Genomic DNA, 17,014 nt, shown 5'->3' with positions numbered 1-17,014 from the left:
CAATTCTGCTTGGAATCTCTAAAGACTAAAAGCTTAAAATTAAGAAAAGACAAATAAAATTTTAAAAAGCAAAATTAGTGATTGAAGAACTCTACTTTGTCCATAGTTATAAGCAAATCAGGCTGAGCACAATTCAAATGCCCTGAGCTCTTCCCCAGCACCCTATTTTCTGGATCCCATCACCTTTTCAAAGCAAGCAAAAATGACATTTAAAATGCAGAGCAAAAAATGCAAAACCATTAAGAAATGAAAGTATGTGGAGTCAGTAATTGGTTACCCTACACTGAAAGGAATTCTGAAGACAAACTCTTTCTTCCTCCCAAGTGCAAAGCCCTTCATTTCAACCCCAAAATAAACCACAAAGGCTGAAGGGACAAAGCAGTTCAAGCAGCCTACTCAAGATTTGCACAAACTTCTAAAAACTAATAAATAAGGAAAATAAATAAGGTAAAAAGTCGATTTTGCTAGATAATGAAAGGTTTGAATTGTGCTTCAGATATTAATGGAATGCCGCTGTTGATTTCACTTGGTACTATCATATCCTCAGATTCCATTTTGAATTATTAAATGCTTATGAAACAAGTGGAGCATAAAACAAGAAGCTGGCCATACTAACAGTGTAAAAGTAACACATTTATTAGTAGTTTGGAGCCAATACTGTAAAGTACAAATGTTCTGAGCACAGAATTTTAACTACATTCTAATTCTGTGCCCCAGGACAACAGAGGCACTCAGGTCTCTATAACCAGTAATAGTAATGACTCTCTCCTGAGGTCTAGAAAAAGATCCTACATAAAACATGATGAAAGAGGAAATACCAAGGGGGAGATTCCTGTCTTTTAACAGCTTAGCTTGAGACCTGAACATGGGATTCCTCAGCTCTCCAAGTTTAACCTTTTGTAGTGACTATCATTAATCTGGAGGGTTAAAAAATCTCAACGGAGACAGGTATGGGGATACACTCAAAATTTTGCTCCTGGAGAAGGAGGGCATGATGGTTTTGCCTGGGGTACAGACGATTTCCTTCCCAGTGGCTGGCATGGGGCTGCAGTTTGGATTTGTGCTGCACACAGAGTTGATAATACAGAGATGTTTTTACTGCTGAGTAGAGATTGCACAGAGACAAAGCCTTTTCTGTTTTTCCTACTGCCAGGCTGCTGAGGAGACTGGGGGTGCCTTGGAGGTTGGGAGGAGACACAGCCAGGACAGGTGACCTCAACTGACCAAAGGGATATAGCAGACCTTAAGGCATCATGATCAGAATATGCGATGGGGAAAAGAAGGAGCACCATTCTGCTTGTCAGAGAAGGCTGAACACCTGCCCAACCATGGCAAGCAGTTAATTAATTCCTTGATTTGCTTGGCTTGCACAGCTTTTAATTCCACCCTCTTTATTCCAACCTAGGAGTTTTCTCACTTTTACCCTTCCCATTGTCTCCTTGATCCTGCTGGTGGGGAGTGAGCAAGTGGCTGCTGCTGGGGTTACACCACAACAGATAGAGAGCAAATATCTTACGAAAATTCAGATTTCTTGTTTGAGCTCAACACTGGAAAGCAGTCAGACACCAGAGTGACAGTTCTAGTGCAGACCACATGACATTCTTTATCAAAGAATGCCTCAGTGGCTCTAGGCTTTAACATCATAAAGAAAAGGTCTACAAAGCCATGACTGATGTCACTGATATCCTCATGGATTCTTCTAATAGTTCTAACACTCCAACTAAGTACAAAATAGATAAAGTTGAAATCGCATGATAATCACTCTGAGAGGCAGGAAGATAGGGATTTACTAGAGATGTGCTGAAATGAAATCTTCACACACAAGTGCCTTGAGCTTTTGGGGGAAAGTCTTGCCCAGATCCAAAATTTGCTTAGCATAACAGAACAGAACAAAATAATGTATTGACACAGATTTTTCCCTTTATATAACACACCTATCATGTGCTTTCTTGGCTACCTTGAAACTAAATGTCAACACCTGCTAACCCAGCGCCACCAAAATAACCTGCATAAAGCTTAAATCTGCTCAGATCACCTTCAGAAATGCCACTCAATAAAAGCCTGAGAAAATAGATGAGAGATACAGAGAATCCTTTTGGTAAATACAGCCACCTGCTTGGAAGCTTGCAGTTAAAACCCACAGTATTGTTAAGAACAGCAGAGTAGATGCAATATACCAAATTACTGGAATATAATATTGGTAACCAGATACATGATAAAAATGTAAAGGGATTAAGGACACAGTCAATTACCAGAAATGCAGTAAAAAAGTCAAAACTTGGAACTATTCAGGGAAGGAGTTAATGAAGGAAAGTTTTCCCTTGACAGAAAATGAAACTTGAAGCCTATTCTTAAAGGACCCAATATAAAGGGTTTGAAATCCAGGAAGTATAAACTTCTGTGGACACCACATCTTCCTTCCTGACCAGGGCTCTGGAACCAGTTATCGAAGCAGAGAATAGTACAAAACAAAGCTGTAGTGTCACCTGGTGCTCAAAATATTTCAGACATGCAGCTAATTAACTTATAGTAAGTCATTAAATGAAGCTAGTTTAAGAAATTTTAGGATTTTTTTTTCGCTCTTGCAGAAGCTGAGACATTTTGAAATTTTCAAAACACAGACACTTCCCATTTTGCCTTCAATGTGACATTTTGTTTCAAAATTTGCTTATGTTTTGTTTTAAATTGTTTGTAAATATTTTCAAGCGCTTGAAGAAAGAAAGTACTTTACTTGACAGATCAGGTGAACATTTATTTGGAGGAGAAAAAAAAATTAGTTGGTCATGGCAGAACAGCACACAACTGGAAACAGCTTTGGTTTGCAATACAGAAATTATATATATATATGGAATATATAATCCTGTATAAAAGAAGGTGGCAAGAGCTGCTAATTACTGTCCTGCTTGGCATTCCCTACTAATTTTGTCTTTATAGGATGCCAACTAGTTCTGACAACATACAATAGAGGAAAGAAGTAGAGGGATCAAAGAGAAAGTAGATCATTCCAGAATTTATCACTTTTAAAACCAGTGTTCTGACAAGAAAGCTTTTCTTTTCTGACAAGAAAAACAAGAATTTTTCCTTTGATTTAATTCTACAGGGAAGTAATCTCTACACAGGATGCTTGATGACATGGCTTTAGCTCTAAAAAACTTCTGCCTTTGGATTATTAAAAAAAATATCCAAACCACAAGAAATAGATGAAGAAAGGTTCTCTCTGCCACACCACTAAAATATAAATATAAATGCTGAGTACATTTACTTTTAAATAAATGAAAAAGGAAGGCATATGTTGACAAAGTAGGAATGAGTAGGTTAAAGTTAGGTTAAATGACTAAAGAGAACCTGTTTCTCTGAGGGATGGTGAGAATATTTAGAGCTCTTCGACACCAGACGTGCTGCCAGAATATGGATTTAGGGAAACAATAGACAATTGACAGAGCTCTCCAAACATAAATTTGGCATAAATGAGATCAGATGCTTAACTCCCATCATTCCCACTATCACGGGCTGGGTTAAATATGTCTTAATCTATCCATTAAATACGTAGTTGAGAAAAAATTCCTCACAGGGCATATCAGCAGGAATCTTGAAAGGGAAAAGGGGTCAAACAGGGAGGAAGCTCAGCTTTCCTGTCCTTGCTAATAGCCAAGGAGGGATACCTCTCCTTCCACACAGGTGGAGGAAGTGTCCCTCCTTGCTTTAATCTGCCTTATCCTCTAAGCAGAATATGGGAAGGTTTTGCTTTCCCAAAGTGGGCAAGGATCACTAGGGAGATTAACCCTCGTAGAGAGTTTCCTGTGTGTTTGGTAGTCTGCAAACCATTACAAAATGCAGATTACCACAGTTATTAAGCACTCTTTTCAAGCGTCCTTCAAGATAAGGAAACTTTGCTGTCCTCATTTTGCAGAGATGCTCATTGTCATATAGGAAGACTCTGGCAGAGTCAGGAGCTGGACACAAACATGCTGAGCCCCCTGGCACTGCTTTTACTCCAAGGTCTTCCTTGCAGAGATTCTATCTGGAAAAAAACCTGCCCTGTATGTGTGTGTGTATATTCTGACAAGTGTGTGTCTTTCAAAAGCTCATTCATATATTTAAATATCTTGCCATCTCAAAAGGTAAAAGGAATTAGTGTCTTACCCCAATAACAGTGCCGTTCAAAGGACAACCATTCAGGGGCACTGAAAAAGAACAAAGTATTGCACTTAGCATTACCATTATAATGACATTTCCAAGATTTAATCAACCACAGCTATGCTCTTTTGACTCGGTACAGTTCCAGCTTGAAGAAATTTGTATGCAGTTTCACTGTAAAGAGGCATAACTGAGCCCCCTTACATTACACCTTGAAAGGCAACAAATTGTCAGTATCAACAACTTGATACTACATAAAATTATCTCTGTCTGAGCTCTTTTTGAACAAATACATGGCAGAACATAATAAACTTTCCCCTCCCATTCAAGCCTCACACTTTCAGAATATGAACTCCAATTTTCTGCAACTTAGAGAGCATATATCCTTTTCTCCTCTTACTGCTCTCTCCTTACCCTGTGGCTGCACAAACACTTGTCAACTAAAGACCAGTGTGAGTCTTCCCAGATTGAGGCAAATTACCCAAATGTTTTGATTTCGATTTTTGAGTCAAGACTATGTTAGGAGTTATAGAATCATAGGCTTGGCTTGGAAGGGACCTTAAAAATCATCCAGTCCCAACCCCCTGCCATGAGCAGGGACACCTTCTGCTAGCCCAGGTTGCTCTGAGCCCCATCCAACCTGGCCTTGGACACCTCCAGGGCTGGGGCAGCCAAAATTTCTCTGGTAACCTGTGCCAGGGCCTCACTACCCTCACAGGGAACAATTTCTTCTGGATATCCAGCCTAAACCTGCTCTATGTCAGTGTGAAGCCATTTCCCCTTGTCCTGTCACTCCAGGCCCTTGTCAACAGTCTCCCTCCATCTTTCCTGTGGGATCCCTTTAGGCACTGGAAGGCAGAATCCCCCACTCCCCTTTTGCCCATGGGGCTTTGGATGCAGCTGCTTCTGTACTCAGTGTCTGAATTACACAGGAGCCCTTCAAAGTGGGAATATGCTTCCAAAACACACTTTTAAAATTGTTGTTGAGAGCCAGAAAATCACCCCATGAAACAATTCATGCTGGAGTGATCCCATTTGCCATGCCCCAAACCTTACCACATCTGCAGGAAGGACAGCAGTTGATCTCTTGGTCGCAGCGCAGCTCAGTTCCCTGTGGACAGTCAGGCACATCCCTTTGGGAGCAAGAAACATTCTTCTGCTGCACAAAAACCTCCTTGTTCACCCGGACACACTCGTAGACAATGCAGGGGTTCCGGGAGGATCGCCACTGCGTGCCCACCTGAGGGGAAGTTGAGAGGGGGTTAAACACAAGCAGCCCCTGGATAGAGGGATATTTGTGCCCCTGGATAGAGGGAAAGCCACCCCAGCCAGATGCTGTCTTGTCAAAAGCACATTTACTGCATCAGAAACAGTGTCACTCAGTTCTCCACAAACCCTTTCCATGACAATCAGTTTATAGAGCATGCTGAATTTGTAGAGATTAAGAATTAGAGGAATATCCTTCAAAAGGGACAGGTCAAATAACATGTGAAGAAGGAAAAGCACTCCTAACTGGAGTTAAATCTGCATTTATTCCCTGGTGACTGGCTGCACTGCAGTTCAGCTGAGCAGCCCCTTTTTCTGCTGCAATCTGCTCTGCTAAGCCCAAAGGAGGCTTTAGCAATAGGCTCTGGACCTGAAACACTTGCAAATGTAGAAAAGACAAGATCCTATTGATAGTTCTCTTATTACCATCACCCACAGACCAGACAAAGCAGGAACTTCAAGTGCTGTTTGTGGGAACAGACAGGGAACAGCAGCCAGGAGGAAGATGCTGCCACAGTTCAGTGCTGGAAGAAGCTCTCACTGCTTTGTAGTTTAATTCCTTCACTGATACAACTCTGAATACACTTTAAGAAGCAAAACTCAAGATTAGGTCCCCAACCACAGTCAAACATCTTTGCTCAGAAAGTTTGGAAATGCATTCTTCTAGTGGGTTAAATTCTTAATTCTTCACTAATGACAGAAGAGTTACAAGAGGACATAGCAAGGAAAAGACTGCAGAGTATCATTATTAATGTGTTAGGACAAAAAAAAAATCAGTGAGAGATGGTGGGACACAAAAATAGGCCTTCTGAAGGCTTGTTTGATGAAGCAGAGAACTATAATGATCCACATTAAGAAATCTTCATGGTAAAACAAGGAAAAAGGCAGGTTGCAAAACAGCACTTTAACAAGCTTCTTTTTTTAAGACAGCAGCAGATTGCAATACAAATTAACTGGGATAATTTAAACAAATAGCTGGCACCTAGGGAGGCATCATACCCAATGAACATTCTTTCAAGCCACCATGGCTGAAATTAGTGATTGTACACAAAATATCTGGCCCAGAAAAGGGCGGGGAGGATTCACATGTGGGAATTGACTGGGTAGGTCACAGAATACTCAAAACATTGTCTCTCAGTGCTGCTTGAATATGTAGAAGAAAGAGCTGATATCATCTTCATCTCCTTCCATGGAACACGAAATAATTCCAAGGGGCTTTTGCGAGGAGGGAAAGTGTCCATCCCACTGGTGCCTCACCTCATGCAAAGGAGGATCTTCATCACCCCGAGGCTGAAAGTGCAGCTCCTCACAGGCAGTTTTTTGACATCTCCCACAGCACTCCCCTTCTGGCACAATGTACTTGTAGCCCTGGAGGAGGAAAGAAAAGGACTTCATGATCCAGGAAGAGGAGGCAAACAAGAACATCAATTCCAGCATTTTCTTTTAGAATCTATGTTTAATGTTAGCAAACTTTTATGAAAACGAGAGTTTGAAAAAGGACAGATATAATTACGAGGGGAGTTTAAATATTTTTAACCCTTTTTTATATATATAGAAGTATTTTACAAAGGCAAATTAAAGGTAAAAATTGCTCTTGTGGCATCTTGGAGGTTAACCAGCACTCACAACTGCCCTTCCCATTCCAGAAAATTCAAGGGCAGGATTCAGTCTGAGCACATTCAGACATCTGTGTTTAAGCATCTGTTTTTCTCAGACATGTAATCCAGGGACTGGTTTTGACTGATCTTTCGTAGAATCATTTATGTTAAAAAAACCCTTTAAGACCAAGTTGAACCATTAACCCAGCACTGTCAAGTCTAACACCGTTTAAGGCAACAGTTTACCTGCAAAAGGCATTTGAAAAACATTCTACAAAGATAACAAAATGAAACTACTATGTAACACTAGAGATAATGTATCTCATCAAAGTCTAGCACCGTCTTATGGAAAACCAAATAAGCAGCATGAAAATTTAACAGTAGGCCCTCTGCTACTAAAGAAAAATCTTATAAATCCCACAAAATAGGTCAAAAAAAAACCCCAACCCACAGAAACAGCAGGAATCCCAATTCTCACTTTTAATACATATTAATCTCCAAAAGCAAGCAGCCAAATACTGAAACAGTGAAATATCTAAGTGCAAGAAAGCAAAAAAATATTCTATATGTAATAGCCAGGCAGTCTCCAAGGGGTAAAAGATAACTCTGATCTAAGTACAGAGTTCAAGGAAAGATGTTCTGTCACATAATATTGCTCATGTGAAAAATGCCTGCAAAAAATAAGCATAATTTTATTTTGGTCAAACTGAATTACTGAGGGATTCCCAACTGCTCCCTCCCTTCATGAACTGTCCCTGATTTGCAATATGAAGCACATTAGCAAACCTTGATAATCAATGGACTTTGATATGGAAGTTTATTTCATATAACATCATAAAATGTGATGCCAGACCTTGACCCAGCTTTGTGAGAACAGTTGTGCTGTTGAGCATTTGGTTTTACATTACTTTTATCTGCTAAATATACCTGAAGCATCTGAAGTATCAGATGCCACTTTCTGCATGGCAAACTTAAGAGAAGTAAAAATCCAGGAGCTAGTACATGCTATGGGTTTTTTAGGGTTTTTTTGTTTGTTTGTTTGTTTGTTAATGTAGCAAGATAAAAAAAAAGGCCAAGCTGTTTTCACAGAAATCAGATGACACTGACAAAAATTATACTGCACAACTCTAACACCTGGCAATGAAATTAATAACCAGGAACAGCAGAGAGTCTAAATATCATCCTAGTAATGATTCATGCTTGAAGTATGCATTTGATATCAATAAAACTTTTAATGCCATCTAATCTGAACTGAAAAATAATTTTAAGGTCAATTCAAACTGGATGACAGCACTGCTGATGTCCTTGATATGTATATCCACTGAATCAGGAGTAAGCCAAGGAAAAAAAAATCTGAGCCATCCAGGTAGTCTAACAATTACAGATTTGGTTGTATAGCCTTGATAACATTAAAGAAGCCGAAGAAATTACAAATTCCCATAAGGAACTGGAATCGTTTCCACCGAGTCTTTTTATTTGTTTTTAACCGGATTTTTTTGATGCTGCAATGTCAAGGGACTGTAGGTCTGCGTGAATGAGATTTTATTGGAATAACGAATTATTGATAAATTATTGCTATGAGCTGACACACAGCCAGATACTTTAGACCTGATATTTTATTAAAATTGCCATAACATAGAAAAGTCTTTTCTACACCCAGAAACTAAAGGGATTGTATTGCAACAGGTAAAATCTGCCACATCTATTCTCATGGTTTCCCCGCATTTGGCATCCTCAGACTTAGTCACCAAACTCTGCACTTGCTTTGTTGGTTTTTTCCTCATGAATTAGGGGTTTTTGGTTGGTCAGAGAGAACGATGCAGTATTTGAGATCGGCAAGGATCACCGAGTCCTGCTCCTGGACCTGCACAGGATGCCCGAACAATCACGCCATGTCCCAACACTTCTTGAGCTCTTCCAGGCTTTGGGCCATGACGATTCCCTGGGGACCTGTGCCTCTGGGAGAATAATCTTTTCCTAATATCTGGCTTAAATCACAATCCTCTACCAACTCCTTGTACCAATTATCTGTCTATTCCTGTTTGACCATCTAAGTCAATATAACAAAGTGGCTCACGCTTCCTTTGCAGGCTTCCAAAAGTAAACCACAGGGTTTTATAGGATATTGCAGATGTCCAAACACAATAAAGGTTCCAGCATGAGGTGTTATTACTGCTACAATAGGCAGAGCTTAGCAACAGACAGAGCTGAAATGGGAACTTCAGAAAGTGAACTTGAGCTAGAACAGACATCTGCAATTGAACTTCAGACATCATGAACACTTATTGTGCAAGTGGTGTAAGTGACAGACACTTCAGGATACATGTCTTTCTTCTATCAAAATGTAAAATAAATTTATCACTGATTTTTTTGGCAGCAGGATCTGCAATCCTAAAACAATTACCCTAAAATAAAGTCAATAATGCCCAGACTCATGCTCTTAGGTTCTGCTCCCAAGATAATGCATTGCTACAACACTTATTTTCCTAATTTTCTCTGGTTACTCTCTAAACAAGGAGGCTTAAAAGGGATCATTGCAGGTCCCCACCAGGGCTCTGCTAGGTAATGTATTGGTTTATGTGTTACTTACCCGAGAGCAGAACGTGTCACATTCTTTTTCATGACATTCTGTCATCTGAAGTCCTGTAACATCATCCCTCCGACTGCTGCAAGAGCATTCCCTGCATCCATCTTCCCAGGTTTTCCCGACAGGATAGACTATATTGTTGTGCACACAGACCTATTAAATGCAATAATTCATACATAAAAGAGCACATTGCTGCTGTCAGGGCACACTGCTGGCTCCAAAAGGCTGCATTTTAAGGTGTGTAACCAATCATAAATTCTATGGAGTATTTTTAATCCCTTAGAAATGCTACAGGTCTTAAAATTGTGGTCAGCCTCTTGAGGAAAGGAAAAATAAGAACAAAGCTACCATTTTACAGAAAATACATTTGAGAGTTTTATCTGCAGTCAGTGGAGTTGCCCAGGGTCTCAGTTTCCCAGTAAGTATAATGTGACAATATTTAGGGATAATAAACAGTAAGTCCTCTAGAAGGAGCCTTGAAGACAAAACTTCTTCCACCTAAACCATCTGATCTGAAGAGATCCTACTTGGAGCTAAAAGCTTTCATCTTCTTGTATCATCTGGCCACCACAGCTACCCCTAAAAAGCAGAGCCATCCCTTATATTGAACTTCCTATTAATAAATTTGCAGCTTGGTAATAAAGAGAGAACATTTATTTATATAGCTAGAGCAAGTAAGTCTCAGACACATAAAATGAATTATGCAAGGGCATGAACTACTTAGAAATGGACAATAAAAAGTAGATGTCCTGTGCTGCAAGACAAGGTAACTCTATGTTCAGGTTTAATGAAAAAGTTACATTGCCCTGCAACCTCTTCCCTAAGCAACTTTATCTTAAAGGTTAAAATATTATAACAAATTAATAAAAGGTTGGCAAAATAAGAAAATGTACCCTAGTGAAGCTTATGCAGAATAATATTTTGGCAAAAACTTAAAAGTGGTGATATAGTTCTAAAAAGACACAACACCTTCTCAGACAGAGACAAAGGTAATGAATGAGCACAAGGAATTTTAGGTCTAAGCTGTACCAAATATGTCAACAAATTTAGTATGGGATTGGAAGACTATATAGTAATGGCAGTTGTCCCAAAGTATGTATATGTGTCATCTGCAAATAAAAATCACCTCTGAAATTCCTGATGTTTGAGTAACCTTTAAGTTTCAAATGGTTTTTAATATTATCTCAAAGTTACAAAAAATTGACTGGGTATGTCAAAATAAATTACTGTAATAAAAGCAACAGTATAAAGTAATACTGTGGTTTTTTCAGGCACTTGTAAATTAAAATGCCCTGGAATCACTTTCCAGCAGTCTCATTGGGGGTTTATTCATATCTAGCTGGCTGCCTGCATGCTCTGGTTCTGCCACTCTATCTGGAAAAGACACTTTCATCCATGGAAAAGACATTACACTTCCCTTACCTGGTCTGGAATGCAGGTGGTTGATACACAGCCGCAGTCATTGGTGAGAGACTGGGAGAGATACCCTAGAGGGCATCTCACCGTGGAATTCCTACAGCTGCAGGTACACTCATATTTGTCACAGCACTCCATCTTGACAACGGTCAGCGTCCGGTGCGATGGGCAGGAAAGGCTTGGGGTGGAGCTGCACATTTCCCTGTTGCAGGCTGGCAGGAAAAGGCAGGCACCATGTCAAGCTCATGGATTTTCAGAGTGCTGTCAGTGAACAGGACAGCTCTCTGGCAGCAAGGCATTATTCACCACCTCAAACTGTTATAAACACGTTTGAAGCCTGAGGAGTAACGCAGATATAAAAGGATCTGGTTCGGGAACTCAGAAAAGTTTCTGCCCCGGAAAAAAATTCTTGTCTCATACACAAACAAGAAGATTTATAAAATAAGCATCAGGGTCAGGAAACACATGTCCAAGAGTAAAGTGTACTCCAAGCGCCAGCAATATACTTCTGCCAAGTCTGGGAAATCATTACACATCTATTGGTACCAAAATTAAACCTTTCAGGGGGGAAAAATAATGCCTAAAGGAAGTTGTCAGTGTTGCTCAAATGCAGTGTTCCAGTGTCACTCCCTGCTAGGAAAAATGATCTTACCACATGTGTAATTTGGTCTGCATTCTCCAGGGTTGGTTAGGGCAAGCTGCAGGCCAAACTCACAGACGGGGGCAGGAGGCAAATCACAGGAAACCAGGTCACACACTAAGAGCAGAAATTCAGAGAGTGGTTAAAACCATGCCTACTTAGTCCTCAAGAAAACACACATACACATGCACATCCCCATTAAACTTACACTCAATTGCTGTCTTAAAATATGAAGTACATCTGAGTTCAACAGGTCAGAGTTTGTTTTCAAAATAGCTCAGGAGAAGTGTTCAAGCTCTGATTATGCAGATTAATGTTCTAATGTTATATTTAATGGGCAAATATAGATGATGCAAAAATAAATGCTTGAGAAAAAAAACATTCTAATGTCATTTAGACAAAAAAAAATCCCTCCACTCCCTTCCTCATCTACTGCAGAAAGAGAGACAAAGTTGGAAGTGAATGGAGACTCATATCCTTAGGACCTGTTTGGTTTTCCACATGGATGATTGTACAACAATTCAGTGGTATCAAAAATGCAGCACTGAATTAAATATATATTTTTTTAAAGGGACTGTATACCTTAGAAATATCTGGTAAAAGTACAGACCAAGAAGATTCCAAGAGTGTACAAGAACATACCACACTCGTACTCAGGGCAGCACTGGCCAGGGCCCTTGCGCAGACGAGCGACTTCACACGGACCACACTGGACAGCTGGAGAAAACATCCATAAAACAAGTTTGGATAAAAACTAGGAAGCCAGGAACCAGAGCATCAATTCAAGTCCAGTCACAAAACTAAATTTGAATAATATTAATTTATAATATTGAGTAATATTGAATTTACATTGGACAGTCGGGCAGGGTTGGACCGTGCAGTTTATCCTCTTGTTATCGAGACACATGCAGATCTTGCAGGGCTCATTCTCAGGAATCCATGTTTCCATGTGCTGGAAAAAAACCCCAACAGAGTGTTACATAGAAATCCCATGCTCTGGTATGATGGGATGGAAGAATGGGAGTGGGTGAGGATGAGTAACATTAACCTGGAAAATCAGAAGGTTTATGAAGATTTCTCTATGAAGGGTTGGTTGCTCTGTCAACAGTAAAAAACTATGGGGACACATAATTCCGCAATGACTTTCATGTGCCAATTTAGCAAAAGATGTAAAGAATGCATGGATGGGATGAAGAATTGTTTTAAGCATCAAAAATGCTCAGGTACAAATGCAATTGCAGGCTCTTGTGTGTAACAGTGGACTGGTCCTACTACATACCATGATTGCATGTTCAGTGATAATAAGGGAAACAGCATTATTTTGGGAAATACAGAGAAGTGTCTGCTTTCCCTAATTAGTAAAATGGAGAAGAATTTCCTATGCACATAAAAATATGCACTATTTATTTCTCTGTGTTGAATTTCCCTAATTCTTCAACACAGAGAAATAAAGAGCACATATTTTTATATTAAGACTATTTGGAGTGTCATCACTTGACTCTGCAGTGGACTGAAGACTGGAAAAGCACTATATCACCTCTAACACCAAAATCATCACTCTGTTGACTACCTGGGGGTAATGAGCACAATCAGAAACCACCAGTAAAGAGAATAATTTTTCAATCACTGCTCCTTCCCATGAGATTGGAAATCATTGATATTAAAGCTTCAGTCAAAGTTACGCACACAGAACTACGCACATTTAACACCCATGTGAATAGGGAGGTAAGAGTGGAAAGATGCATTATCAGACATTTTAATCTGCACAACCAATCCGGGTTCTGGGTGAGAACATGTAGAGTAGGTCAGGATGCCACAAAAAAAATGCTGTCATCTGGAAAACTCTAGAGCATGGTTTAAAACTAACACTCTGCTGAGCCCATTAGAGAAAGGAAGAAAAGAAAAAAAAAAGGACACATCTAAGCATACTGCACCTATACTCAGAGATAGTTACATGTTTTAAACCACCCTGTTTGAGTGTTGGGACTGAAATCCCAAAAGCCCAAACACAATCTAGGGCAGAAAAAATCAGAGGAATGAACACCAGAAGAAAAGAAAGAATTCAAGGAAATACTGATCCAAGTGCCTATTATATTGCTCACAAGGCTAAGCCTGCAACGATGGAAAGGCAAAATGGGTACATAAGCTGATCCTCCCCAAAAATCTCATTAAACATCAAAAGTCCATAAAACACTGCAATTAAAGTCCCTTCTCCTTAAAATCCTACAACAAAAATGAGGATTGAAGAGGACTGGCTGATGCATGTGCAAACTCTAAGAGCTGAGTAGTTGGGAGAGAAAAGGAACCATCCCTGCTACTTGGAACAGGGGACTCACCCACTGTGTGATGCTGGAATCAACAGCATTTTTCACTGCAGCCGTGGAAAAGCATCCACACCTTTTCCCAATCCCATACTGCCACAGAGAGGACTGCCTTCACTAAGCAAAGTGGATTTTCAGTAAAACCAAAATTATTAATTTCATTGAAGGAATAATTCTCCTCAAAAAAACCCAATATATATAGATAGATAGATAGATATACAGACAAAGTGCCACTTGACAAAAGGTTGACTTGGTCTCACCACTCCCCACCAACCACTGGAAATATTTCATACACAAATTGGAAAGCATCCACAAGGATCATCAAGTCCAGCTCCTGGCCCTGCACAGACACCCCAACAATCTCACCCTGTGTCTAGAGCATTGTCCAAACGCTCCTGGATCTCTGGCAGCCTTGGGGCTGTAACCATTCCCTGGAGAGCCTGTTCAGTGCCTGACACACTTTGGGGGAAGAACCTTTTCTGATATCCAGCCTAAACCTCCTCTGGCACAGCTCCAGCTATCCCCTGGGTCCTTTTTCTGGTCACACAGAGATGAGTTTGATGCCTGTCTCTCCACTGCCCCACATAAGGATTTCAGTGTGCTTTGCAAAGACAATACAAGACATTTTAATTAAAGGATTTATGACTAAATTGTCATTACTCATCAAAATCTGCTGAATGGAGATGTTTATCTTGGTAAATATTCACTTATGCCATCACTCTTCCTCTCTTTCCTCTAGATACCCTTCCACATGGAATTGTTATGCCTTTCCAGGTCTGTACGGTCCCATCTGTGATCTTTATATCCAGTCCCACCCAATTTCACACTAGGGGAGCTAAACGGGGCTGACAGCCAGCAGATGAGGAGGAACTGAGCCAGAAAATAAAGTATACAATGGGAAAACAGATTTACTTTCAAAGCTGTGAACTCCAGCCACTGCCAGAGTTTGCTGTGTTCATAGTCAGTTACCTGGTGGTGTGTGCCATCCTCACTGACACATTCAGTGCAGACTTCTTCACTAACACAGCTGCCACCAAAAATCACCTTTCCCTCTGGGCAGAAGCAGCCTTCCATGGGATAATCCTTGCAGACACTGACTTTGGTATTATTCTCACAGTTCGTCACACAGGCCCTGTAGCAGTGGTTGTACGTCAGATGTGGGGCACATTTCATTGCTGAGAAAGACAGAGAAGAAAACACTACCTTTATTTAAGAGATCTAAAGAAATTAAAATCAATCTTTCCTATCTAGCTTTCTTCAGAATTCTTCCATTTTAGAAAGCCATCACCCAAAGAATGGATCTGACCCCTTGCAGCACAAATCAGCAAACCATATTTTCAGGCCACATGAATCAGCAGCAACATATGACTCACCAATACATTGGTTTGGGTGAGTGTTCACTTGTCAAATTTTGTTTCCAATACTGGGCCACAGACAAGAATTTAGAACCATATCCATATGGTAACAATGCATGGTTAAGAGATAGCCAAGACAGAGTAAACAGAGTAAAGCATTGAAGAAAGTTTTCTCTTTTTTTTTTTTAATTGATAGGCTGCAGTGTTCCCACACAACTAAAGAAAGCCAACGAACAGAACATTTTGGTACTTCAAAACTGAACCTGCTGGATTTCTGCATCTTTTTAACTGAATTGTCTTATAAACAGAATTAATTGAATCAAGTAAAGTTGTATAGTCCTGTAAGCCAGCAAAGTTTTTACTTATGTGTTCACAAACCTGAGGATATTGTCCCTAAAAGCAAACACAAAATTAGGGCTACAGCTAAAAAACCTATGGACACAGCTTCCATACTGTGTATTCCCTTAAGTCTATTTTTCTCTACAACTTCAATTAGAAAAAATGTTTATTTCCCAGCCTGTGACTGCTATGAGGTTTATAAAACTTTCTTTCAGTCCCCTGATGAAAAACATTGAGAGAAAACCCGAGCTCCCAAACAAACAAACAAGAAAACATCAGCTAAACTGTCTGCACATACTCTTCTAGCAGCCAGTGGTGACAGAAAAAAAAGTCTTTAGCATTAACCCTTTCCATGTTAAAGCAAATTATTTCATATTTCATAAAATGCCTTGGTCTGGACTTAAAGACCATCTTGTTCCAGCCCCCTGCCATGGGCAGGGACACCTTCCACTAGCCCAGCTTGCTCAGAGCCTGGCCTGAAACACTGCCAAGGATGGGGCAGCCACAGCTTCTCTGGGCACCCTGTGCCAGGGCCTCAGCACCCTCACAGGGAACAATTTCTTCCTGATATCCCATCTAAACCTGCTCTGTGTCAGTGTGAAGCCATTCTCCCCTGTCCTGTCACTCCAGGCCCTTGTCAAGAGCCTCTCTCCATCTTTCCTTTGGGCTCCCTTCAGGCACTGCAAGGCCACAATGAGGTCAGCCCAAAGCCTTCTCTTTTTCAGGCTGAATGTATCTGAATTCCAGAGAGTATATTCACTCACCCAGAAAGAACAATCAGGAAGGATTTGTACTGTTTGGAATGTCCCAACATGGAATGACAAAACCTGAAGTAAAATTCTACAAGAATGCCAGGGATTCAGTGGACTGGGAGAAGGGAAGCAAGGTAATCCAGAACTGTGCTACTATTATTAACATATGGTGGTAGCATGATTATCAAGCTGAAATGTCTATTTAGTCATTAATGCAACTTGGATACATCAAATGTTGACAATTTAAATTTTTGTCAGTTGCACACAGGCATTAGCTGGAAGAAGGACAATGATGATACTGTTGGGACACTTAAGACTTTCATGCAATTAGTGTTAAAATGAGCAACTCTTTTTCTATCCTTGTACAGGCCATGTAACCAGGTAGGAATATGAACACTGCACAGAGTTATTAAGGCAATCTGCTGACATCCAGCTTTGGACATTATGGTTTGCAATGTCTGGCTGAGGCACTGAATTTGGAAAATGACTGGCAATGTTCTCCCTCTGCTTTCTTAGACTATACTCCAAACAGACTGTGTTCAGTAACTTATGATCTTGGAAATATATTTCAAACATTAAGTGGAGGCTTAGGCCAAATTCACA

General features: G+C 40.2%; 1 protein-coding gene across 1 annotated transcript in view; it reads right to left on the bottom strand.

Annotated features, from left to right (window-relative positions):
• VWF (von Willebrand factor) overlaps nt 1–17,014 on the bottom strand; it is a 119,549-nt gene that overhangs the window by 11,333 nt on the left and 91,202 nt on the right. Inside the window, exons 38-46 of the mRNA XM_084205314.1 lie at nt 14,935–15,140; nt 12,494–12,596; nt 12,287–12,361; nt 11,657–11,761; nt 11,011–11,216; nt 9,592–9,741; nt 6,661–6,771; nt 5,194–5,377; nt 4,144–4,184 (exon numbers count right to left, since the gene is read on the bottom strand). Coding sequence (XP_084061440.1) covers nt 4,144–4,184; nt 5,194–5,377; nt 6,661–6,771; nt 9,592–9,741; nt 11,011–11,216; nt 11,657–11,761; nt 12,287–12,361; nt 12,494–12,596; nt 14,935–15,140 — 1,181 coding nt within the window. The remainder of the gene's footprint in view (nt 1–4,143; nt 4,185–5,193; nt 5,378–6,660; nt 6,772–9,591; nt 9,742–11,010; nt 11,217–11,656; nt 11,762–12,286; nt 12,362–12,493; nt 12,597–14,934; nt 15,141–17,014) is intronic.

This window comes from Fringilla coelebs (genome assembly GCF_963513975.1).
Source record: "Fringilla coelebs genome assembly, chromosome: 5".
Classification (NCBI taxonomy): domain Eukaryota; kingdom Metazoa; phylum Chordata; class Aves; order Passeriformes; family Fringillidae; genus Fringilla; species Fringilla coelebs.
The sequence above is the reverse complement of the archived record's forward strand: the minus strand, read 5'-3'. Positions and strand labels throughout refer to the sequence as shown.